Source organism: Triticum urartu, chromosome 1A (assembly GCF_056163025.1).
Source record: "Triticum urartu cultivar PI428250 chromosome 1A, HENAU_Tu73, whole genome shotgun sequence".
Lineage (NCBI taxonomy): Eukaryota > Viridiplantae > Streptophyta > Magnoliopsida > Poales > Poaceae > Triticum > Triticum urartu.
This window is the reverse complement of record NC_141873.1, coordinates 534,936,153-534,963,073: the sequence shown is the minus strand read 5'-3', so window position 1 is coordinate 534,963,073 and position 26,921 is coordinate 534,936,153. Positions and strand designations below refer to the sequence as shown.

The 26,921-nt window shown below is 42.4% G+C and overlaps 1 protein-coding gene and 1 pseudogene across 2 annotated transcripts; one reads left to right on the top strand and one right to left on the bottom strand.

The window, feature by feature from the left end:
* Positions 1 to 79: 79 nt before the first annotated feature.
* Positions 80 to 18,150, bottom strand: LOC125526536 (myosin-17-like). Of its 2 annotated transcripts, XM_087529419.1 has the most exons (49): positions 17,703 to 18,150; positions 16,722 to 16,856; positions 16,220 to 16,363; positions 15,983 to 16,128; positions 15,717 to 15,873; positions 15,504 to 15,562; positions 15,094 to 15,253; positions 14,870 to 15,019; positions 14,656 to 14,792; positions 14,427 to 14,573; positions 14,247 to 14,348; positions 14,098 to 14,155; positions 13,901 to 14,002; positions 13,395 to 13,432; positions 13,125 to 13,251; positions 12,873 to 13,040; positions 12,004 to 12,135; positions 11,760 to 11,869; positions 11,593 to 11,653; positions 10,927 to 11,104; positions 10,614 to 10,819; positions 10,282 to 10,401; positions 10,089 to 10,187; positions 9,797 to 9,985; positions 9,412 to 9,551; positions 7,213 to 7,380; positions 6,890 to 7,057; positions 6,571 to 6,738; positions 5,799 to 5,966; positions 5,512 to 5,679; positions 5,191 to 5,358; positions 4,932 to 5,099; positions 4,641 to 4,808; positions 4,379 to 4,543; positions 3,711 to 3,878; positions 3,410 to 3,598; positions 3,181 to 3,301; positions 3,010 to 3,102; positions 2,842 to 2,925; positions 2,585 to 2,764; positions 2,068 to 2,406; positions 1,857 to 1,985; positions 1,675 to 1,745; positions 1,484 to 1,583; positions 1,357 to 1,413; positions 868 to 924; positions 703 to 783; positions 536 to 618; positions 80 to 435 (listed from the first exon to the last, which is right to left on the bottom strand). In XM_087529419.1, exons 1-49 carry the CDS (start codon positions 17,703 to 17,705, stop codon positions 309 to 311), a joined length of 6,456 nt encoding a protein of 2,151 aa, XP_087385545.1. In that variant the 5' UTR covers positions 17,706 to 18,150; the 3' UTR covers positions 80 to 308. The 2 variants fall into 2 exon arrangements, with proteins under 2 accessions (XP_087385545.1, XP_087385553.1); XM_087529427.1 differs by lacking the exons at positions 16,220 to 16,363; positions 16,722 to 16,856; positions 17,703 to 18,150 and having other exon boundaries at positions 15,717 to 15,880; positions 15,983 to 16,116.
* LOC147992336 (uncharacterized) lies at positions 7,973 to 9,348 on the top strand (annotated as a pseudogene).
* Positions 18,151 to 26,921: the final 8,771 nt, after the last annotated feature.

Genomic DNA, 26,921 nt, shown 5'->3' with positions numbered 1-26,921 from the left:
GTACAGAAAGTGAACTTGTATATAGCCAAGCGGCTGAGATGACAGTAAGATTTAACATGTTTCTGTCACCTTTGATGAATTACAGCTTCTACTCAAACCCAAAGAATGGAGAAGAGGGTGATGCAGGCAAGATGCCCTGAGAAGAGACGCACCACTGCTTAACCAAACAATTATTAACAGCTTTAGAAGCCTAGAAATTCTCGGTGGAAACACTCTTAATATGGCATCCTATCTTCTACTACTGTGCTACAAGAATATATACACCCTAGAGCGAGGCACTCCTCGTTCGCCCAAGGCCGGCGAACTACTCAGTCCCTCCTTTGCAATATAAGTGCAAGGCTCTGGTTTTCACGAATAAAGGGCAGCAGGTCGCTCTCCACCGTGTCCTCGATGTTCGGCATCGACTTTGCGATGTCGTCGAGCGAAAAGGGTATGCTGCAAAGAGAGAAATGAAACAAACAGAGGTGAAAAAGGAGCATTGGTTGTTGTTCCAAAGGGGCGCAAACAATGGAATCCTTGGGGGCATGATGCATACCTGGAATCATCATCCAGCAAGACTGAAAAGCTGGAGAGGCTATTTGATTCTTCATGCATGGTTGCTCTCATGCTTGATGTGAACTGCAAACAGCAACGTTGAAATCAACACTTCAAACAGCCAACGGCGAACAGTTTTGATTACACCGATTCAGCCTATCAACATACCTCTGCTGAAAGTACGTTTGTGCCGCTCATGTCGTCCCAGTACATACCAACTATTCTCTCTAGCTGCTGTAAGCTGAGAGCCTGGACAGAGAGTGAAACGATCAAAGATACAAAGTTGAGGATTAACAAAACAAGATCCTTGCTCTCATAGCAAAAGGCACTTACCGGACAAATATCATTGCGTATCTCTCTCCATGTCCTCATTTGTTTTCGGGAAATGACCTGATGAACAGGAAGAGCAGGAAAATAAGTCAGAGGATTTAAGTTACCGACAGTTCAGTTTGTATAAGGGCATGTACAATGCATAGCCTCAAGGTGATGCCTCGCATGCCATGTAGGATCGGATATGACGTAAAGTAGGTTCGGATAGGGAAGCGGGATCCTCTCCAGGAGGCGGGTGCTTGAAGAGAAAAAGTGTGGTCCGCTAACACAAGCTGAAAAGGTTGGAGTAAAAAGTAGAGATGCATGTGTACTAGAGTCTTTATTTTCTATTTCTTAATGAGGTCCACTAGTGGTAGCTTGCATTGGGGAGAAAAATAAATGTAGGTGCCTCAAATTACTTTTTGTCATGAGGCATATGTAACCATATGCCACCATTGTACATGCCCTAAGAGCCACCAAGGTTTTCTTATGATTTAAAAAAGAAACACAGACCAGGAAATCGGCCGCCTGTCTTATATGCCTCAGTGCTTCCCAGGCTGAATCTGCAAGCTGTACTAAAACATTAGCTAACAGCATCTGAGAATAGCCTCCACAACCATAATAAAAGATAGTGAGCAACCTCTTGAGCAACATCATTGCACCAATGTTTTAGTTGGGCTAATCCGGCTCTAATATGTTCCCCGTTGCTAAATGAACAGCACTCACGACGCAGAAGGAGTCTGTTTTTGAAAGGAGAGGAAGGTAAGTTAGAACAGCTTATTCTTTGAAGTTTTAAAAAATTGGTAGTGGGGGGCAAACATACGCTTATACCTGTTAAATAATTGGACGTTCACCATAGAAAATATTTGGGTTAGCAACTTGTGGACCAATATTGTTGGAACCTGCACATTGAGTGTGGACTTGCACTCATAATTCATAACTTTGCAAATTGATACTGCACTGTATCGATAAAAAGAATAATGCACTGATTTTTGTAATAATTTAGCACGTACATGGTTGGCTATTAGCAGATACAAGTAGCTGTTGAGGATTTTCACGATGCCCAGCCAATGTGTGAGTTGGTTGTGTTGGCCCAAGCCAGCAGATGTCACCGAGGCCTTTGCTTGAGAAGTTCTTGGATCCTAAATATTTACAATATTTACAGGATTCTCAACAAGCAAATTTTCACAGCTGATGATTACTTTTTCTCAAGAGAGGCGGTACCTGAATGCACAGCTCAAGCAATGGATTAAGCTCTTTCTTCAATTTGTCACTTATCAACCCATACACCTTTTCAATCAGATCCACAAGTTGCTGCTTGAAGAGCAAAGCTGGATATTTTGCATCAATTTGGTGTGATGCACCAGGTTCATCCAATAATTGACCACTTAAATAAGCAAGCCCAGATGCTTGACTGGCTTGATAAATCCTATCATACGACATTTTTCGTCTATATGGAACTGAGGCTGCTGTCCTAGCGGTTCTAAAAGAGCGTTGCAGGAGAACTGATAATGTCGATAAGTTGGATAACCAATAGGCCAAGCTTCTCGTGTCATATTGAGCCTTGAAGTAAGAGGAACGTCAGTTAATATAAGAGCAAATGTAGTGATTCTGGATTTCAGGTACTGGCAAATTGGCTGCATAAAGCTGTCTCATATCATGCTACAAGGCGTAGGGGATAGATGCTACTCAAGTACCATTATATAGCGCAATTAAACATAATTAACAGAGTGCTACAAACCTCTGTTGCTGAGTTTATAGCCTGTAGGATACTGTCAAAGACACCTGTCTTTGTAACTTCAAACGATCTCGAATGAAGAAGATATTGGTATATAAGAAGAGCAGCAACAGGTTTGTTCCCAGAGAATCCAAGATGTTGGGTAATGTACTTAAGCAATAACTTCTGATCATCCTGGGGCTGCTGATGTTTAGAAGGGCAAAAAAGCATTTTAGCAAATGGGAAGGGGTGGGTAGGTAGGCAAGTATCAACCAGCCTACCTGATATCCTTCACTAAGTAGTACCCTTTGCATTTTCTCCCCAGTATCATAGTCCCTGTGGATAGTCAAATCAGGGGCACTACCCTGCCATATTATTTCGACCAAAGTCATGACTACTCAATCAAACAATATAAAAATAAAAAACTGGCATGTGCTTGGTTAAACTACCATATAGGGTCTTGTTTCTGCTGGACCAAACGAGGACCTCATTTCAGCATATGGTACGTTGCCATTTAAAATATGACCATTTTCTTGACTTCTCTGTTGAAATGCATCTAATAAATCAGATGAGAACATTCAACAGTCATGCGAATGTAAGCTCTATTGAAGGCACATTACATGGATCATACTGATTTTAGAGTATGAAGCTTGAGATTTGGCGGTAGATGGAGTCGACACAATCGAATGCTGACGAAGAGTTTGGTTTTCTGCCTCTAAGTTAGATGATTTTCCTTCTAGCCTGTGTTGTGGATACAGTTGTTCCATCAAAAGTAATCACAAAGGAGCGCATGATTTGGACATATAAATTACCAAAGTTGAAAAGGTTATTGTAAATGTAAAGGAATACTTTTGTACGGTCTCCTGAAGCTCTTCGATTTTCTTGATAAGGTCATCATTTCTATCGAGGAGGTCTTCGTTTCTCCTTATTAGATCTTCATTTCTTCCACGAGCCTCAGTAAGTGCTTTCTTCACAGCATCACTCTCTTGTTTCTCCAGTACAAAGGAAGACAGTCTTGATATGGCATCTACTTGAAGCCTAATCAGTGAAGACGTTAGTCTCAAAAAGGACAACATGATGACTGATAATGATGGAACTGTACTTGGTGCACAAAACTGTAGAAAGCCAGATAGTAAGTTAAAATACCAACTTTTGCACAGTATCTTGGAGCTGGTGGGCCTTGTATTCACTATCTCTAATTTTCATAAATAGTTCATCATTTCTCTCCTGAGCTTCAACAAGAGATTTCCTAATCGCGTCATTTTCTTGTTTTTCAGCTTCCAAAGAAGCAACTTTCGCCACTATGTCTTGTTCAAGCCTGTTTTCGGGCAGAAACAACTGTTTAATCTCATGGGTTTAACAACCAATGGAGTTAATTTTGCAAAATATACATATGTTGTATAAACCATCCAAAGAAGCAACTTTCGCCACTATGTCCACATTTGAAGTCACAATGTATTGCACAACTCCATATTTTTGGTTTCCAGTTAGTTTGAGTGATATAGCCCACATGTCAGTGCCTCATTGCTCTCATCTAGGTGTAAAGAAGTGACACGGCTGCTGCCACGTCAGCATCTGACATGGCTAGGGTTCTCTACATGGGCATGCAGTACACAAGCTAGCAGAAAAAAAGGTGTCAACTAAGGACACCTGTACCGCCTGCCCAGGTGGAGAGCACATGTTGGGTCCGGAGGTAGCAGCAGACGTGTCACTCTGTTACACCTTGATGAGAATAATGAGACACTGACAGGTAGGTCCCAACAATGAAAAACTAAGATGATGCACTTGTACCACATAAACTTAATCAAAGGTACATACATATGTATAGTGTTTTGCAGATGTTCAATTTTTTTGTTGGTTTCACCATTTTTTATCGTTAATTCTTCATTTTTGTATTCAGTCTCAGTGAGTGCTTTCTTCAATTCATCCTTCTCTTGTTTCTCAGATAGCAGTAACGTGTCTTTCTCTGTATGGTCGCCAAGCCTGAATTGAACCAACAAAGAAATAGCATTACAAATATCAGCATCTACATATACGAAGATTTAGTATGCATGACATATCGAAATGCAGCATAAATTACCTCTGTATGGTGCCTTGAAGAAGGTCAATTTTCTTGTCAACATCCTCAAATCTCTTTAGTAATTGCAAATTTCTTTCTTGATTTTCTTCTTGCACCTTCATGGTTGTATTACTTTGCTCCCTTTCTCTCAACAGTAAATCCTCCTTTGCAGATGCATTTGCTTGAAGTCTGTAATCATGAAAGAGCTATCTAGTTAATTAAGAAGGACAGAGCATAAGATGAATGATGTACTTGATAGGATCTCAGAAAGTTACTTAAAATAAGAACATACTGCCAAGAATGATTATCAACCTCTCAACAGTTAGCTGAAGCTGAAGACTATGTTTATCAGAATCCTGAATTTTCTTGATTAACTCTTCATTTCTCCCCAGAGTTTCAGTCAGAGTTTTCTTGGTCGCCTCATGTGTTTGTTTTTCTGATATCAATAAAGCATCTTTGGCAGTAGCATCTTGTTCAAGCCTGAGAACACCAAAATGAGAATTTACTATCACAATGAATAAAAATATTGAGAAAATATGGGACATGTATCCACTGATGAGAAGTGTCAGACCTCTTGATGTTTTCTTCGAGTTGCTTTCTGATTTCTTGGCAATTTTGTAACTCATTTACTAATTCCTTTGTTTTTTTCTGGGCATTGGCTAGTTCTTCCTTGGTAGCATTGTTTTCTTGTCTTTCTGTTGCCAATAGAGAGTCTTTCTCTGCAGCACATTCTTCTAGTCTATGCGCAAGAAAGAAAAATACTGCTGGAGTCACTTAACATGGTCATGCAATAAGGATGTATTGTGATGAGAGGTAATCGGAGAAGTTGGCCACGAAATAGTTGCTAGGTTGTTTAAAGGTTATAAATATTTGTAAAGCAATGAAATCAAACCTGTTCACTGAGTCCTCAAGCAGACTGATTTTCTTATCTGAATCTTCAGAGCTTTTCATTAACTCTTCGTTTCTCTTTTCAGCTTCAGCTAGTGCTTTTGTTGTGCCATCCTGATTTTGCTTTGTCTTTAACAGCAATGACTCCCTTGATGTTGCATGTTTCTCAAGTCTAAATACATTGTAAGAAATGAAATGCATTTTAGCTCACAAAGTTGAGGAGATGATCTTATAGTTTTCAGAAAGCTAAGGTCAGCTGCTAATAATGCATAATGGAAGTAAGGCGAGAACCTCTTGACATTCTCCATCAGCTTATTTATACTTTTCTCAGACTCATCAACTTTCGTAAGCAATTCTGAATTTCTCTCCTGAGATTTAGAAAGCGCTTCTTTGGTTTGACCATGCTCTTGCTTTTCTGCTACGTGCAAGGCATCCCTTGTGGCTGCAGTTTCTTCAAGCCTATATGAAGTGAAGAAAAATGTTAACAATGGTTAGCTTGTACTACTGAGCGCAGGGGTAAAGGTTAAAAAAATGGTTGATGCCATATTGCTATAGATCTGACGACAGAAAGTTACATCGACATATATATCACCCTATCCCAAGCAATGACCAATCCTCTAGGATTTCCTGAACAAACAGGTTCACTATCCTCTATATTATACAAACCAATGATTCAGGGCCTGACTGTTCTTTTCCATCTTTAAAATCATGTCTTAATTTTAAGCCTTTATTTTCCAAGAATATATATAAGTAGGAATAAACTAGAAGCATCATAATGTTAAGAATATATGATATTATGATATAATAGTCAGGTTGTTAACTGGAACTCATATTGAGATGCTGACTACCTTGCCCGTAAATGTTCATTATTTTCCTTGTTGCGTCATTTTATTGCCATTTTGTTCACCAAAAAAGATTGTATATTTGCAAAAACAAACATGAACATTAGAGCTTGGATGAATGTGAGTGATACAGTATATTGTTAACTGGAACATCAGCTGATGCCTGTATAACAGTAGAAGTATGATTACATTGAGTAATTAATGCGACGTGAGAGCTAAACCTCTTCAAAGAATCTTGAAGCGTGTCATTTGTCCTATTGGCATCTGTAAACTTCTTTTGCAGTTCTTCAATTTCCTCCTTTGTTTCAGCTAACTGTGACATGATTGCAGCACTGTGTTGTTTTTCAGCCAGCAATGAAGTCTCAAATGTTCTTGCAGCTTCTTCAAGTCTGTCAAATTGTCAGTTGACAAGAATAATCAGCATTCATATTACTAGGATTATGATAGTCTAAAACTGTGAGTTAAGACTTAAAGCCGGTTTTCGAGTGCAATCAAGCTTCAAGCATAGGAAACAGCAACCCAAGGAATTAGGCAATAGACCTTTCGATGTTGTTTTGAAACCTAGCAATGTCCTTTTCAAAAACTTCAGTTTTATGGACTAATTCTTCATTGTCTCCACGAGCTTCAGTGAGTGATTTCTTGATTGCCTCACTCTCTTGCCTTTCTAAAAGCAAAGTGCCCTCTGTCTCTGTTAGACTTTCTTCCAGCCTGTGCTCATGAAGAAAAGACGACGACTATGAGATAATGAATTAACCACCTGGTAGCCAAGAAATATCACACCAATAACAGTACTGAAAGTTGGTCAGTTATAAGACTATGTGGCTGTTGGACAAGGATTATATGTCATGCAAAACGAATATGACCTTTGCACAGTAGACTGAAGTACGGCGGATTTTCCATCAGCATCTGCAACTTGTCTCAGTAGTTCTTCAACTCTCTGGTGTGCTTCACCAAGTTCCCCTCTGGTTGCCTCATTGTGTTGCTTCTCCGTCATCAGTGAAGATTCTAGTTCTGTCACATTCTCTTCAAATCTGTATCCAACAGAAAGGGAGCAAGTTGTTATCCCACATAGTAGGACTGGATGAAAGTGGATTTACTTGGTTATGGTAACTTCCTATTGTACAAAAAACTACTTTTGTAGACTTAAAAGGTGTCAAACACCAGCATGTAAACATGTGGGAGAAACCACAAGCCTTCTACAAATTCCTCATGAAGAATATACACATGGCTCTTATTGTGAATAACTGCAGCTGGGGTCTTAAAAGGATTTTCTTTTATTATTGCTCTACTAAAGATATGTCTGGAGAAACATGATCTTATAATAGCCCAGATTGAACTTTGTGTACCCATTTCCTGATAATATGCATGAGTGCGTCACCATCTATCCATGTGTATGAAGCATATGCACCCGACTCTTTACTTTCAACCAGCTTTATTCGGAACCAAAAGAACCTGCTACTTAGTCTACTAAGATCTACTCCCTCAATTCCTAAATATTTGTCTTTTTAGAGATTTCATATGGACTACCACATACGGATGTATATAGACATATTTTAGAGTGTAGATGGTAGGAACCGGATCCTTACCAGGGCGTGGTCTCAGGTTGGAGGGGTGGAAGGAGGGATGTCGTGGAGGAAGGCGTGGTCGCCGGCGCTGGGGCACCGTCATTGCGTGCGCGCGCGCGAGAGAGAGAGAGAGCAGGGGCGGCGGCTAGGGTTAGGTCTCCCGGCTCCCTAAGGAAGCCGAGCAAATATGATTGCTTTTTGCTTAATTCCAAAACGGGTCCTTACACGAGTTTATATAATCCTCCTAATAAGGTAATTGGGCTAAGCCCCTAATAACGATAAGATAAACTGGGCCACAACTAACTGGGCTAAGCCCCTAATATGCCAGTCATAACATCTCTCCCCGCCTGCACAAACAGCTCGTCCTCGAGCTGGAAGGCGGAGAAGATCAACGGTCGCCAAACACCTCCACGTCAACTGGGGCGGGCTGGTCGCCGAGCCCGGCAGCGGCGGGGTCCTCCTCAATGTAGTCTGCAGCCTCCAGGTAGAAGAGTCATGGGCAGACGTGGCCTGGTACGTAGGTTTCGTTGCAGTTGAAGCACAACCCTTGGCGGCGACGCTCGAGTTGCTCGGCCTGGGTGAGCCGGCGGAACGAGCGTGTCGCAGCCGCGGCGAGGGGCGCCGCGGAAGCCTGGACAGGCTGACCCTGCGCGGGAACTTCCGGCCAGGGTGGCGGCCCAGCGGCTCGGGGCGGTGGTGCCTGCTGTATGGCCACCGCGCGACGCTCGAACGCGCGGGCGTAGTACATGGCCGTCTGAAGGTCCTGTGGCCCGCGCATATCCACGTCCACGCGGATGTGGTCCGGTAGGCCGCCGACGAAGAGCTCAGCCCGCTGACGAGCCAAAACGCCGGGGGTGTGGCACGCCAGTGCCTGGAAGCGGTCGGCGAAGTCTTGCACCGAGGTGAGGAACGGAAGACGCCCAAGCTCCGCCAGACGGCTCCCGCGTATAGGCGGACCAAAGCGCAAGAGGCACAAATCACGGAAGTGCTCCCATCGTGGCATGCCACCCTCGTCCTGTTCGAGGGCGTAGTACCACGTCTGCGCGGCTCCGAAGCTATCTGATACCAAATTGGTAGGAGCCGGATCCCTATCAGGGCGTGGTCTCAGGTTGTAGGGCTGGAAGGAGGGATGGCGTGGAGGAAGGCGTGGTCGCCGGCGCTGGGACGCCGTCGTTGCGTGCGCGCGAGAGAGAGCAGGGGCGGCGGCTAGGGTTAGGTCTCCCGGCTCCCTAAGGAAGCCGAGCAAATATGATTGCTTTTTGCTTAATTCCAAAACGGGTCCTTATACGAGTTTATATAATCCTCCTAATAAGATAATTGGGCTAAGCCCCTAATAACGATAAGATAAACTGGGCCACAACTAACTGGGCTAAGCCCCTAATATGCCAGTCATAACAGTAGATTCACTCATTTTGCTCCGTACGTAGTCACTTGTTGAAATCTCTAGAAAGACAAATATTTAGGAACGGAGGGAGTAGTAGTCACCAAGCAACTAACCTTTTCACAGTATCTCTAAGCTGCTTGATGTTTTCATCTGCAACCTCGATTTTTCCATTCAGGTCTTCACATCTTTCCTGAGCAATAGCAAGATCATTCTTTGTTGCAGTGTTTTCTTCTTGTTCTCTTGATAGTAGTACCTGTCCAAGGGCACAACCATCATCCAATCAGATATGATGACATAACTGAACAAGTTACTTGAACACTGTACTCTGTTGAAACAGGAATATTTTATAGTCATACACAGGTTTTCTTAATCCTTTTAGCCTGAAACAGCTACTGCAACCGCATTTGATTTCATTGAAACAACGAATGGTGCAATACTTAAACCTTTCCAATTTTATACTGTTGCAATGATACATAAGTTGAGCCTGGGGAGAAGTACCTTCATCCCCTCAACTTCATTAGTCAATATAGTGATTTTTTCTCTTTCTTGAGCTAGAGCTTCTTCAACAGCCCTTTTGGCCGATTCACTTTCCTGCACCGCTGTGGCTTCTTCTACTCGATGCTCCATCTCACGAAGGGCAGCCTGTAATTTGGAGATTTCTCCTGCTTTGTTGTTCTCTAAGTCAGCCTGAAAATAGACACATGTGTCAATAAAGCGTGACCAGATAATCAGCAAGATGGCATCCTATTTCTGTATCTAAATATGGCTTGATTCAAGGGGCAGCATTTACCCTCAGTTTCATTTCCAAACCTAAACGGCTTGTTAGCTCTTCCACGTGTTCCTCAAGTTTCTCCTTCTCCACCTTCAGAGCTTCTGTATCTCTTGCAGCCTACAGAAATTATGCAACACAAATAAAAAGCTGTACAGGTAAATATGAAATCAGCATAAACAAATAAATAAAAATGGTATGACAGCTTGAGTACCATTTTAAGCTTTCTGAGTTCTCTTCTAGCGACACGTCTTCGCCATGCACACTGATAAATCAACACTGATCTCTTCAGCTTAAGATAATTTGAATTATCTGTGTGGCAACGCCAACGAGCCTGCAGGTAACAATTATCAGACCGATGGTACAACCAAGAGATGAACAGAGAAAGCTTATAAGATGTAAGGAGACTGATTCTTAACTTTTATCCATAGTAAAGGACCGATTATTAATTGGTCTATCGTAACATAGATGTGTAAAATGGCTTGAATGATAACCTACAAATGCTCCCCTTAAATAAAAAAGAGAGAGCATGAATTAATAGTCTACCTGGATATGGATAGAAGCTTTCCTTTGTTTTCTGCGAACATATTCATTGTAAGCACCAAAAGCCCTCAATCCTGCCTGCAATGTAACGGCTGACCATCGCAGTTTAGAATAAGACTTCCAAGCAAGGTACCAGCGGACACTTTTCTGTACTTTCAACGCCGCATCTTGGTTTCTCAGGAATACACGCCGCTTACAAGCCAATATTACTGCAAAGGAGAATGGAACTCTTTGTAAGTATATGTTCCACACATCCACCAGTGCAATACTGCGGTCAGAACTGTCTCCCTCTAGATGTCATATGGTGTGACCATACCTCTAACAATAGATTGAAAAGATACAGATGTGTTGCGTATTGCAAGGAATTTCTGACGAGCAACATAAGTGTGATATCTACTCTGAATAACTCTAGCTGCTTTACTCCGCACTTCAGTTCTTCTAGCATCCAGTTCAGCCATCTGACCCGCTCTCAGGAACACCTTAGTTCTTCCAATCTGTAAAACAGAAATTATTTGAAATATTGTGACAAAGATCATGACTAAATAAACTGTGTATTATATACCCTCTGAAAATGACGCATGCATATATTCCTTCCATGCAGTATCATGAAAAAAAAACATGAGCGAAAAGGTGTACACATTAGCTATACTGTATATGCATACTCCCACCTTGCATTCTTACCAGGAGAATATCTAAGTAATTCTTAAGTTTTACTGCCAAATGGTCTAAATCTTCATGAAATTTTTTCAGAGAGATTATTTACGATCGCCTGCTAAGAAAGCTTTTAGGTTTAAAATATGGTGATGGTTTTCACTAGACATTTCCCCATCATTCATCACCTCTGTCACACGTGGTAATTATTCAACTAAAAACAAGCATCTCATTTTTAGTTCCCTGTCTTTTCGGCAAGATGCAGATCAAAGAACAATGTGATGTACAGAATACATAAAAAAGGATTCATTATGGTAGAAGCATGCTTCACCTGATAACCCTGGAGTCCTGTTTTGTCCAAAATCTTTTGGCAGATTACTTTGTCATCGTTTCTATCAAGATATCATGAAAATAGTTATAAAAGCAGGCCACAAGTGATATAATTAGAGGCATAGGGGAACATTCATTATTACTGTTATTATCAAACAACTTACACACCTTTCTTTCAAAATTTCAGGAGCAATGATGCAAAACCGTTGAAGAAAATCACGAAATACTTTCCGTGTAGGGTATCCAGCACAGCTTATTCTGATAGCTTCAAGAACACCCTGAAAGGGTGAAGAATCATGAGTATACAGTGGTACTGAGCTTCTATGTTAACATTCTTCTTCTAATACAAAACGACACATGTTTAAGAAACAAAAAAGTTATGTGGAAACTTTGTGATCAATGGCTTCCTTACCGAACATCGAAGTTGCTGCAGAACATTGATGTTGTCAAAAGTAGCAGGCTTAAGAAGATTATTGGGCTTAACACATCTAATGTAATGAGGTTCTGTAGAACTCAAAGTCTCCATTAGTTCATGGAGTTGCCCCTAAGAATTTCATGGAATAATCAGATGTCAAAATCATACCAAAGATTTTACATAAAAAAACAGAAGCACATTGGAGCAATGGTCTTGATCGCTTCATTATGTCTACCAAGTAATACTCATTCACTTCATAAAATGTACTTAATTCATCCTTTTTGGGACATGCATATGCATTTGCTCACTATATTCAGTACATTTATTATTTATTTTTTGCAAAAACCAAGATGGCATAAATATTCTTTATACCTGCAACTAAATTCATAGTGAAGTTATAGAACAACTGTTCTTGATTTTTTATGGTGACAGAAGGGAGGTAGACTAAATTGAGAAGTACAGCCACCTCTTTTAAATATTTGCATGTTGATTTGATGCACAAACTAAGGTAGTTGTGTGATTGTCCAAGCTACAAATATGCAGTGATATACCCCCATTATACAGTCTGCATATAAAGTGTAACAAACTATCAAAGAGTTCTACGTGCACAAAACTTCGAGGATTAAAATAGGATTTTACCCTAAACTTAGTGCCTAAAGAACAATGAGGAAACATGTACTCCCTCCGTTCCTAAATATAAATCTTTTTGAGAGATTTCAGTAAGGACTACATACAGATGTATATAGACATATTTTAGAGTGTAGATTCACTCATTTTGCTCCGTATGTAGTCCGCATTGAAATCTCTAGAAAGACTTATATTCAGGAACAGAGGGAGTACATAGGAAACAGCTAGCAGAATCACACCTTAAATCGATTAGCGATTGATGACTTCGACGATTTTGTGTTCTCCTCTGGTACTGATGGGAATAACCCTGATACAAAGGAGCACTTGGAAGCATTAAGCAATTCTTCATGTTCTCCTACTACATAATCTCTGTTTTTGTCCAGGAAATGATCGGACTGATAGGTTACCTGCAAAAAAAACTCAGGGAACTGAAAGGAGTATATTCAATTAAATGCAGAAGCAAAGAGTAATGTGTTCCAAGAAATGCTTACTTCTCCTGCGTAATGTTGAATTGTAAATGCAGTACGAGAAAGCTTTGGTTTGCTAAACCTTTTGTTGTTCTTGAACTTCTCATACAGCTTCTGAGAAAATGATTCATGCGTGCATTTCGGGAACATACTAATGCATACAGGACAAAGAAACAAAGAAACAAAAAAAAACACAGTTAGAAGCATTAATTGAGAAATAGAAACAAGTAATGATGGTCAACTATTTACAAGCTGCTGGTTGCATGTAGTGCAACAAGAATACTTCAAACTCACCAAGCTTCATCAAGAAGTGCAATAATTCCACCAGGTTTCTGAAAATGAAAGAGGGAGATACAAACATTGAGGTAATGGGACACACAACTAGGAAGCATACACAAATACATTACCCGCTGACACAACACATCAGGGCTATTTCTAAACCACTTATCTTGCACAAAATTACCGGTGCTTATGATAAGCAGCTTATCATAATAAGTTAACAACTCTGAATAACTCCAACATGCAACATCTCCAAGCCTCAAAATAAGAGTACGGTAGCAGTGTTCGATTATTTGGTGCTTAAACTGACACTTGGTAAGAAAAAATATACGTTTATGCCCACATTAATTCACTAAACACCAAATAGCCAATCTATAAGTCAAACAGTATCAGACTACTTGATGAATACATCTTAAAACTAGTATTTTAGCTTGCTGACAACGACCATTACAAGACTGCAATACGTGATATAAAGGCTACTTAAGCACCCTAAATAAAACAAATGCCATATATGCACATACCCTCTCAATCAAGTCCAGCACATCTTGATTGTCAACGAATTCTATGTAACTCCAGTCGATCTGCTCTCGATTATACTCTTCCTGCTCCATTTTGAAGACATTCTGCAAAGACAACACTGCCTAATTTACCAAACAGCAGAAGCAAAGATAAGTCTACCATCATAACTTCCAAGCATGTGTTCCGCTTCCACATGTACCTGATTAAAATGCTGTTGGAGTTTTTCATTGGTGAAATTGATGCATAATTGCTCAAAGCTGTTTCCATCAGAGAATTATAACAACAGGAGACTTCTATAAATGGTCTTCAATGGAATATATTGGAATCAGTCTTTTGCTAAGAATTTACCTGTTAGTCTTAAAACTTTCAAAACCATATATATCAAGCACCCCAATCAAACGTGCTGAGTGTGCATCTTGTCCTATTGATGCATTTAGCCTATTTACAAGCCTGCACAAGGTACAACCATATGTACTCACAAAAACCGATACATAAGCCACGAATGAATTACAGTGCCATATTCATTACCAGTCAAATAGTCGGCAATATATTTGTTTTGCTAAGCCATCCCTGCTAACAGTAGCAGAATTAGGATCAACTGTTGTGGTAATCACTCCTTCTGGCGTATTTATTTTCCTCTTTATCAGTGCATTCTCCAGCTTCTCACGGTCACACCTGTAAGAGGAATTCCACAATGTATAGAGTATGAATGTTGGGTATAATAATTATAGAACAACAGGGTAGATATTAGGCATACATCAAGAGCTCTGCTGCTGCATTCAGATGGAACTTAGCTTTCTCATCCTTTAGTACAGATGAATCTGCATCTCTCCCTTTAACAAAATTGAGGTTCCCAAGGTGAAGCACAGCAGCAACAACCCGAAATGTAGCCTCCTACGTTATAAAGTATGTTACTTGCAGAGGTCACCTAGACATTCACGTAGAATATCAATTATTCAAAAGGGAAAAACCTGTTCCTGCTCAGTTATGCCAACTGTATTCATCGCACTTCTTGTTGCAAGATACTCCTCAGCATCACTCATTCCATCAACTTTAATGCAGGAAGATTGGTTGAGATAGTGAAATGACGAAGGATCGCCCAGCTTATACCTTTTAATGTCCTGCCATTGGGTTTTGTTTATGAAAAATGTTGGAGAGACTCAGCTGATCAGTCACATTGAGTTAGAAAAAATACCTCCGATGGTGCTGAACACAGGAAGTAAAAACAGTGATAGTTCCTCTCTGGGCTATTGATTTGGCAAACACGAGATCGCTCAAGCAAATATGTCCTAATGGCTGCACCAGATATCTTCCCACTCTGGTCAAATTGGATTTCAACAAATTTTCCGAATCGACTTCACCATGTTGTCCAAAGTGCAAACAGGTCAGTAAGCAAATAGTATGAGTGAAAAGGGACAGAAATGATGCATGAATTACAATACATTTATATCCATGAGAACTCTGTGTTTGTGTGTGTGTGGGGGGGGGGGGGCTAGGAGCAGTTAGCATTGTTCCTTGCTTATAAAGAGTTATTAAATATCCTAAACTGGATAACTTCTGAACGAATTATCTGCGAAGACTCAAACTGCCAGTGTAAAAACAAACCTTGAGTTGTTGTTCCGAACAGTTTTTGCATTGCCAAATGCTTCGAGGACTGGATTTGACTGCGATGAAGCAAAATATAGATACAGGAGATTAGTTGCAGGTGAAACTACATATGGCATATAACTTCTAATGCCTTCACTGTATTTTGAACAGGAGGAATACTACCATAAGCAACAAGAAAGAACTGTAAGAATATTATGATTCCCAACTCACTTCTAAAACTTGTTGTTCAACGGTCCTCCCTCCAGTTTTAGATCGTCCACCCAAAAATGCAAGATATCTCATAAGCAGCTTTGTGGTTTCAGTTTTACCAGCACCACTTTCACCACTCACCAAAATGGAGTTGCTCTTTCCCTCATTCATCATTTGCCTGTTTCCTTATTCAAAACAATGTCACAAGAGGTACCATCAATATTGGTACTGCCCATGCAGTATATATGTTAAAGAAATTATCCATCAATATTTGTATAGGCATTCACCTGTAAGAAACATCAGCGAGTGCAAATACATGAGGATCAAGCTCACCAAAATTTGCACCTCTGTACTTCTCCATAGTACTGGGTTCAGCAATATGAGGCAGCCTTTGGAATGGATTTATTGCAATCAAAATATTGCCAGTATAGGTCTGGAACTCAAACAAAAAGTACATGAGAAAATTTAAACCCATTTACTTTTGAACATTTCTCTCATGATACAAGTGAACAACAAAAACTTACATAAATAATATTTTTGGCATATCGGACAGCGAGATTGTCCAAAACACCAGGCTCATGTAAGTATGATAAGCGTGTCATGTCATCAATTCCATCAGATAGAACTTCTGTGTCCTTCGGATGAATGTTTGATATGCTTGCAGTAACCTGGTCTCGCGAAATTAAAGTTTTCAGGACCAGAAGCATATCAATATATATCATAATACCAAACTGCAATTTAAAGGGCACACTAAAGATATGTATGTAACTGTTTTAGGTAGGTACAGATACATGTATTAACTCTTATAATTGTTACTGAATACATAGGCATCTAGTACTATAGGTACAAGTGTTGTATAAGGATATCTAAAACAGCTATAATACCTAAAAATCAACGAGTGCCTTAGGTAATAAAACTAGAAATGTAGCCCATCATGAACAAGGAAAGAGCACATTTGGACAACACAGAGAACCATTACTGATGCATGTAGCTTGTAACCGACATCACCCACACGCCCACACATACCGTCTTTCCGTTAGTAGTGCGGACATGGGCATTTCGGCCTTCAATTCGGAAGACCTCACCATCAATCCAAGCTAAATCTTTATCCTCCAGCCATACATGGGAGCCTACAACAATGTTTAATGTCCCAGACTGAGCCTGCACATGTGGCAAGTAGGAGAGAAAAACAAGTCAGAGAAAATTCTTGTAGTTTCTGCGGTAAATGAATTGGCAAGAAGGCTCAAAACACCATTAGGGGCATAGTTTATGAAAAGCAGATAGGTGCAGTAAACCTAAGAATGGCCTGTCAAATGATGAAACTGAAACTAACGCACTCAATCTGAAAACATCCAGTACACTAACAGCGTCATCAAGAGTAGAAGACAGCGTTGTCAATAATTTAACAAACTAGATTTAAGCTAATACTGTCCAGCATGCTTAAGCCCAGCCTAACATGATAATAACTAGAAATAAGTACTTGTCTCGCACAACGGAACCAGAAAAGCAAGGTTGCTTGATCAAATTCAGCCAATTTTCCCATGTAAAAACAAGAGGCCTTCTTCTGATATACACTCGTAGAGCAAAACGAACCTAGCTAATTAACTAAAAGTGCATTTTAGCACAACACTCTGCGTCCTTCAGCTTTGAACTGCCCCCAACAGATCAAACAATTGAGTTATCCTGAACAGCGACACAAAATCGATCCTCCGTCACTGAGCCCATACTTAGCAAACATAATCAGTTCGGTCTTGCGTGCATCAAACCGCATGGGACACGCCGCGCGCGTGCTGACCTGAAATCCTGAATGTACTGAGTTTTCCTCGCACCATTAACGCACGATTCGAGCCCAATAAACACATTGACGACGACGCAAAACTACGGGAAGCGAGGCGCGCACGCACGCCGTGCAAACCAAACCAAAACAAGGGAATCTCACCGTCCGATATTCGTCAGACAGTTGATCTAAAAATATTCGTCAGACAGCAACAGGGCAAAACAACTCACCATGGGGTCACGCGCGGGGGAGCCGGAATGCTACGATCGTACGGGGGAGAATCGAGCCTTCGGCGGAGGCGGCGGCCGGAGGCGGGCGGCGGCGGTGTCTCCCTCCCTTGGGCCGCTCGCCGGTCGCCTCGCGGCCGCGGAGGCGGAGGGAACAGCCCGAGCCCGGTGCGTTCCGCGTCGATCGAGCGCGCGCGTGCGGGGAGACGCGCGATGCCGGCACCGGCGGTGAGCGCGCGGGCGGGCGGAGGGAGGCGAGCCGGAGCCGGAGCCGGGAGGGGAGCGGGAACGTGGGGCGCGAACCAGAGGCGAGGCGACTCCCATCTATTTTTGGCACCATGGGGTGGGGGAAGGGGGAGGGAGAGGGAGAGGAGGAGGAGGGGGAGGAGGACGAGTCTGGCCGCCCGGGCGAACGTGCGATTCTGGGAGCGCCCGCCACCCGCAGCGCCACCAATGGCGCCTTGGCCAAAATCCATGGGAGGTGGGGGAGAATGGCGCCGCGCCGATGGTGCGCACTGTAGCAGTGTGACGAACGGGACGCACCAAATTTGAAAATGTTGCGTTTAGCTTGAGATGAGATCCGACGGTCGAGTAACTACGATTTCAGTTTGGCATTGATTAACAAAGACCTAAAGAAAAATCTTGCAAATCGTTGTGTTTGGTTGAACTGCAGATTCTAAAAAAGCTGTTCTAAGCTCTGAGAAAGTTGTTGTGAACTTTTAGCTGTGGACTACAAAGTCTTTGAATCTCCCGGTGTTGTCCTGCATATATTGTGTGACATGGATAAGTTGTTGAGGGAAAGCTCCGCGCTTTGGCGCTGATGAGGACGGCACCTGCGGACGGCGCTATCTTCCTGAAGACGTCGTTGTGGTTCTCCTCTTTGTGTCCGGCAAAAATGCTACACGCACGGGTTGATTATGGAGTTGCAACGGACCCTTCGGACTAACTAATCTTCTCCCCCCCTTCTCATATTTTCAGGTGGGTGGGGCCCTTCCTCCCCCCTTAATCCAATTACAGTTTGACAACTCAACCTCACCCCGTAACAAGCCTGTAATTGTCCGTTGATGTAGCAAAGCTTCTGTGTCCGGGCTCCGGATGAAGACCCTTGTCCATTCCAGACTTGGCAGTGGCGACACTCTGTGTCGTTCGTCCTCTTGAGGGCGTTGTCGTGGAGTCTAGGCGTGCTAGGGTGAGGTGTGGCGTTCTACTCTGACATTCCCTTGTTCTTCTTCGGCAACATAGGCTCTGCACAGTACCGAGATCTCAGGATCTGTTTTGTAAGAGGGCTATCTCTTCATTTTGTATCGTTCGGCCTTGTACTTTGGTTGTTACTTTATCTATAAAGCAGGGCGCGAGCCTGTTTCTAGATTACAAAATCTTTACAAATCAAGTCACATACAAGGAATGGTATTGGAGAGGTAATCACAGATTGTTGATATCCAAATGGCGCGTCGAACCTGCTATACCACGAGCAATAGAGGTTTTTGACCTTCTACAACGAGAGAGGCCACATGACCCCCATTTCCTTAACAACATGTTTGGTTAGGAGTAATTAGACAGTGGTTGGAAGGAATATGAATTTAAATGGGATTGGACATGGGAGTTTAGAGGCCAATTTTCATCATTTTATTAACAGAATAGGGGGTGGGAATTGATTTACACATAACATCGCGTCCCTTCATCATAACTTATGTTGCCATCTCTCGGCCAAGTCCCCATTTCCCAATAATCAAACGAGGGAATAAACACTCCTCTTAAATATTCATACATAATACTCACCCAATACCAGACGAGGGATTAGGAATAGAATCATATATTCCATTTCCAAGTCACAACTCCCGACTCTAAATTCTCATTTTTCCTTCCCAAAAATTGCAAGAAAATGAAGTCGTTTACAATGTCAGAATGAATATTGATGAGATGAAAAATGTGTATGCAATTTTATCACTTCCTAGAGAAATTTGCACTATCACAAATTGAGTGTGTTCACCATCGTAGCCAAGTCAAGTTCAACTAAAATTGTGGTATCCAAAATCTAGATAGTTAACGCAGACCCAACTTGGTAGCCATGGCTTTCTCTTCTTTCATGTCAAATCATGGTTGAAGACTTGGTTGTCCGCACATAAGGCCTCACCACGATGGTCTCGGGCAATGAAACTCACCAAGCTTCCACTGTTCTCCAGGAAGCATGCATCTACATTTAACTTTACAAACCTTTCAGAGGGGGGGGGGGGGGGATTTGCTCGTCATTGTTCCAAGGAGTGTCAGACATACCTTCAGAGACAACTAGAGTCTTCCATTTAGCGTTCGAGGAGACGGTTTAGTGGTGGATTCTGGGGGCGCGCACACACACACACTTAGGGGATGTTCGATTCTAGGACTAGCATTGCCACACTTTGCCACACATTTTTGTCAAACTTTCCTAAGATTAGTTCATCAAAAAGAGAGTCACAAGTTGGCAAGCCTAAGGGAATCTTGCCATACTTTTTGTGTGTATGCCATGTGGGGCCCAAGTGTGGCTTGCCTAAAATGTGGCTTGAACCAAACACTCACCTAAGTTGGTCAAACTTGCCTAACCTTAGGTGTGGCAATCTTTGACAAAGTTAGTCACAAACCAAACAGCTCCTTATACTATATAGATCCATGTGTATGGCGTGATTTTCTTCTTACATGTCTTTAGTACTCATGTTATGACACTGTTGGATACAAACATGCAAACGGGGGAATCAAAATATGTACGTGCAGGAAGCGACAACTTCATGCAACGAACCACTTGTCCTCTAAATGTTTCGACAAGAACAAAAACTTGGATAGCCTCTTTTTTGAAAAATATATTTAAGAAGAATAAAATGCAATTGATGTCTTTTGATTTGACGTGTGGGTTCAACTTATCTCATAAACTTGAAAATGGTTAAATAGGCACCTTAAACTCGGCATATATGTTCAGTTTAGTAAAAAAAAATTGAACGTGCTGGAAAGCATTTTGCACAGTAGTGTTGACTTGGACCTTACTAGCCGTGCCATGCATTTTTGTGTAAAGTCATGGGTCTTCACAAAAATAAACCATTATGATGTCTCTAGCATCTTAGATTAAAGTAAGTCACATGATGGACCCCATCCACCAAATCCATGGCATTTGAGAAAATATTTAATACTACAAAAATATAAGCATTTTGACAGGCATGTTGGTGAAGCAAACATGAAATCATCTAGTCTCACGACAAATGGCACAATGAATCCAATGAGAAGTTGAGCCATACCTCAAACAACATCTTGTTCCATAGCCCGATCACTCCCTCGAATGGTCGGCTATGCGCTCCATGTAGCAAATTGTCCCCACATATTACAAATAAGGAATACAAAGTCTTTACAAACCAAGTCACAAATAGGGGGCAATATTGATGGCAACGATAGATTACTGATCCCCGGATGGCCCATCAAAGTTGTCAAATCATGTTCAATAGAGTTTTTTCACCTTCAAGTCTTCTGAATTTTGTAGTCAGACCGAATATTGATGAGACGACTGATGACCCACAAGTATAGGGGATCTATCGTAATCCTTTTGATAAGTAAGAGTGTCGAACCCAACGAGGAGCAGAAGGAAATGATAAGCAGTTTTCAGCAAGGTATTCTCTGCAAGCACTGAAATTATCGGTAACAGGTAGTTTTGTGATAAGGTAATTTGTAACGGGTAACAAGTAATAAAAGTAAATAAGGTGCAGCAAGATGGCCCAATCCTTTTTGTAGCAAAGGACAAGTCTGGACAAACTCTTATACGAAGGAAAACGCTCCCGAGGACACATGAGAATTATCGTCAAGCTAGTTTTCATCACGTTCATATGATTCGCGTTCGGTACTTTGATAATTTGATATGTGGGTGGACCGGTGCTTGGGTACTGCCCTTCCTTGGACAAGCATCCCACTTATGATTAACCCCTCTTGCAAGCATCCGCGACTACAAAAGAAGTATTAAGGTAAACCTAACCATAGCATGAAACATATGGATCCAAATCAGCCCCTTACGAAGCAACTCATAAACTAGGGTTTAAGCTTCTGTCACTCTAGCAACCCATCATCTACTTATTTGTTTGGGAACGTAGTAATTTCAAAAATTTCCTACGCACACGCAAGAACATGATGATGCATAGCAACGAGAGGGGAGAGTATGTCTACGTACCCTCGTAGACCAAAAGCGGAAGCATTAGCACAACTCAGTTGATGTAGTCGTACGTCTTCACGATCCGACTGATCCAAGTACCGAACGCACGGCACCTCCGAGTTCTACACACGTTCAGCTCGATGACGTCCTCGCCTTCTTGATCCAGCAAGAGGGGCGAAGTAGTAGATGAGTTCCGGCAGCACGACGGGGTGGTGACGGTGTTGGTGAAGAACAATCTTCGCAGGGCTTCGCCTAAGCACTACGAAAACTATGACAGAGGATAAACTAGAGGGGACGGGGTTGCCGGCACACGGCTTGGTGTTTCTTGATCTGTCTTGGGTGCTAGCCCTACCCCTCTATTTATATGTTGAGCCTTGGGTCGAAACTTGGAGTAAAAGCCTCCACAAAGTCGGTTTCACCCGAAAGGCAAGAGTCCTTCTCGGACTCCAGGGCCAGACGCCAGGGTTCCCGGCGTCTGGGTCCAGACGCCAGGGACCCTGTCGTCTGGCCCCTGGACTCCGCAAAACTTCCTTTTGCGCTTTCCAAAAACCTTGTGGGCTTTTCCCTTTGGCCCAAATGAAGTGTTCTCGTACCCAAACATTTCGGGAAACATCTGGAACCCCTTCCGGTGAATTCCGGAACCCTTCTGGAGACCAAACACTATTATCCCATATATCAAACTTTATCTCCGGACCATTCCGGATTTCCTCGTCATGTCCGTGATCTTATCCGGAACTCCGAACAACATTCGGTTACCAACATACATAACTCATTTATACTATATCATCAACGAACGTTAAGCGTGCGGACCCTATGGGTTCGAGAACTATGTAGACATGACCGAGACACTTCTCTGGTCAATAACCAATAGCGGAACCTGGATGCCCATATTGGCTCCTACATATCAGTCGAACCGCATAACAACATACATTGTTCCCTTTGTCATCGGTATGTTACTTGCCCGAGATTCGATCGTCGGTATCTCAATACCTAGTTCAATCTCGTTACTAGCAAGTCTCTTTACTCGTTACGTAATACATCATCCCGCAACTAACTCATTAGTTACAATGCTTGCAAGGCTTATAGTGATGTGCATTACCGATTGGGTCCAGAGATACCTCTCCGACAATCGGAGTGACAAATCCTAATCTCGAAATACGCCAACTCAACAAGTACCTTCGGAGACACCTGTAGAGCACCTTTATAATCACCCAGTTACATTGTGACGTTTGGTAGCACACAAAGTGTTCCTCCGGTAAACGGGAGTTGCATAATCCCATAGTCATAGGAACATGTATAAGTCATGAAGAAAGCAATAGCAACATACTAAACGATCAAATGCTAAGCTAACGGAATGGGTCAAGTCAATCACATCATTCTCCTAATGATGTGATCCTGTTAATCAAATGACAACTCATGTCTATGGTTAGGAAACTTAACCATCTTTGATTAACGAGCTAGTCAAGTAGAGGCATACTAGTGACACTATGTTTGTCTATGTATTCACACATATATTATGTTTCCGGTCAATACAATTCTAGCATGAATAATAAACATATATCATGAAATAAGGAAATAAATAATAACTTTATTATTGCCTCTAGGGCATATTTCCTTCATTATTACTTCCCAATGCCTTCCTCTAGGCCCAAACAATGGTGAAGTGTCATGTATTCGACGTTCACATGACATCGCTAGAGGAGACACAACATACATCTCATCAAAATATCGAACGAATACCAAATTCACATGACTACTTATAGCAAGACTTCTTTCATGTCCTCAGGAACAAACGTAACTACTCACAATTCATATTCATGTTCATAATCAGAGGGGTATTAATATGCATAAAGGATCTGAACATATGATCTTCCACCAAGTAAACCAACTAGCATCAACTACAAGGAGTAATCAACACTACTAGCAACCCACAGGTACCAATCTAAGGCTTTGGGACAAAGATTGGATACAAGAGATGAACTAGGGTTTGAGATGAGATGGTGCTGGTGAAGATGTTGATGGAGATTGACCCCCTCCCAATGAGAGGATCGATGGTGATGACAATGGTGATGATTTCCCCCTCCCAGGGGAAGTTTCCCCGGCAGAACAGCTCCGCCGGAGCCCTAGATTGGTTCCGCCTCGTGGCGGCGGAGTTTTGTCCCGTGAGCTTGCTTATGATTTTTTCCAGGGTAAAAGACTTCATATAGGAGAAGATGGGCACCGGAGGCCTGCCAGGGGGCCCACGAGGCAGGGGGCGCACCCCCCACCCTCGTGGATGGTGGGTGGCCCCCTTTGGTTCTTTCTTTGCCCAATATTTTTTATATATTCTGAAACGTGCTCCCATGAAGTTTCAAGACTTTGGGAGTTGTGCATAATAGGTCTCTAATATTTGCTCATTTTCCAGCCCAGAATTCCAGTTGCCGGCATTCTCCCTCTTCATGTAAACCTTGTAAAATAAGAGATAATAGGCATAAGTATTGTGACTAACGTGTAATAACAGCCTATAATGCAATAAATATCAATATAAAAGCATGATGCAAAATGGACGTATCAACTCCCCCAAGCTTAGACCTCGCTTGTACGCAAGCGAAAGCCGATATCGAAAAATGTGTCCACATTTTTAGAGATAGAGGTGTCGACAGAATAAAATACGGACATGAGGGCATTATGATCATTCTTAGAACAGCAACATATATATATATATTGTCATATGATTTCTTATGCTAAAGTAACAATTCATTCACAATTTCAAGTATGAATCAGAAACTTCATTGAGAACCAACAAACTATAATATCAGTCATTGAAGCAATTGCAATTTATCATAACATAGGAAAGAGTCAATATAAGAGCTTTTCAGCAAGTCCACATACTCAACCGTCATTTATGTTGGAAATAAGCCCTAGAGGCAATAATAAATTGATTATTATTATATTTCCTTGTTCATGATAATCGTTTATTATCCATGCTAGAATTGTATTGATAGGAAACTCAGATACATGTGTGGATACATAGACAACCCCATGTCCCTAGTAAGCCTCTAGTTGACTAGCTCGTTGATCAATAGATGGTTACGGTTTCCTGACCATGGACATTGGATGTCATTGATAACGGGATCACATCATTAGGAGAATGATGTGATGGACAAAGACCCAATCCTAAGCCTAGCACAAGATCATGTAGTTCGTATGCTAAAGCTTTTCTAATGTCAAGTATCATTTCCTTAGACCATGAGATTGTGCAACTCCCGGATACCGTAGGAGTGCTTTGGGTGTGCCAAACGTCACAACGTAACTGGGTGGCTATAAAGGTACACTACAGGTATCTCCGAAAGTGTCTGTTGGGTTGGCACGAATCGGGACTGGGATTTGTCACTCCGTGTAAACGGAGAGGTATCTCTGGGCCCACTCGGTAGGACATCATCATAATGTGCACAATGTGATCAAGGAGTTGATCACGGGATGATGTGTTACGAAATGAGTAAAGAGACTTACCGGTAACGAGATTGAACAAGGTATCGGGATACCGACGATCGAATCTCGGGCAAGTATCGTACCGCTAGACAAAGGAAATTGTATACGGGATTGATTAAGTCCTTGACATCGTGGTTCATCCGATGAGATCATCGTGGAACATGTGGGAGCCAACATGGGTATCCAGATCCCGCTGTTGGTTATTGATCGAAGAGTCATCTCGGTCATGTCTGCATGTCTCCCGAACCCGTAGGGTCTACACACTTAAGGTTCGGTGACGCTAGGGTTATAGAGATATTAGTATGCGGTAACCCGAAAGTTGTTCGGAGTCCCGGATGAGATCCCGGACGTCACGAGGAGTTCCAGAATGGTCCGGAGGTAAAGAATTATATATAGGAAGTGCTATTTCGGCCATCGGGACAAGTTTCGGGGTCACCGGTATTGTACCGGGACCACCGGAAGGGTCCCGGGGGTCCACCGGGTGGGGCCACCTACCCCGGGGGGCCACATGGGCTGTAGGGGTGTGCGCCTTGGCCTGTATGGGCCAAGGGCACCAGCCCCAAGAGGCCCATGCGCCAAGAGATAAGGAAAGGAAGAGTCCTAAAGGGGGAAGGCACCTCCGAGGTGCCTTGGGGAGGATGGACTCCTCCCTGGCCGCACCCTTCCTTGGAGGAAGGGCCAAGGCTGTGCCCCCCTCTCCCTTGGCCCTATATATAGTGGGGGGAAGGGAGGACAACCATACCTAAGCCCTGGCGCCTCCCTCTCCCTCCCATGACACATCTCCCTCCTCCCGCGGCGCTTGGCGAAGCCCTGTTGGAATCCCGCTACTTCCACCACCACGCTGTCGTGCTGCTAGATCTCCATCAACCTCTCCTCCCCCCTTGCTGGATCAAGAAGGAGGAGACGTTGCTGCTCCGTACGTGTGTTGAACGCGGAGGTGCCGTCCGTTCGGCGCTAGGATCATCGGTGATTTGGATCACGACGAGTACGACTCCATCAACCCCGTTCTCTTGAACGCTTCCGCGCGCGATCTACAAGGGTATGTAGATCCACTCCTCCCTCGTTGCTAGATGACTCCATAGATAGATCTTGGTGACACGTAGGAAAATTTTGAATTTATGCTACGTTCCCCAACAGTGGCATCATGAGCTAGGTCTATGCGTAGTTTCTATGCACGAGTAGAACACAAAGTAGTTGTGGGCGTTGATTTTGTTCAATATGCTTACCGTTACTAGTCCAATCTTGATTCGGCGGCATTGTGGGATGAAGCGGCCCGGACCGACCTTACACGTACTCTTACGTGAGACTGGTTCCACCGACTGACATGCACTAGTTGCATAAGGTGGCTAGCGGGTGTCTGTCTCTCCCACTTTAGTCGGATCGGATTCGATGAAAAGGGTCCTTATGAAGGGTAAATAGCAATTGGCATATCACGTTGTGGTTTTTTGCGTAGGTAAGAAACGTTCTTGCTAGAAACCCATAACAGCCACGTAAAACATGCAAACAACAATTAGAGGATGTCTAACTTGTTTTTGCAGGGTATGCTATGTGATGTGATATGGCCAAAGGATGTGATGAATGATATATGTGAT

What these genes read in the sequence shown, in the direction of transcription:
- LOC125526536 (XM_087529419.1), bottom strand. An exon ending in CTTGAGGACTCAGTGAACAG is followed by an intron (nt 5,359 to 5,511) that starts GTTTGATTTCAT and finishes TCTTGCGCATAG; the next exon opens with ACTAGAAGAATGTGCTGCAG. An exon ending in TGCTTGAGCTGTGCATTCAG is followed by an intron (nt 1,986 to 2,067) that starts GTACCGCCTCTC and finishes GTAAATATTTAG; the next exon opens with GATCCAAGAACTTCTCAAGC.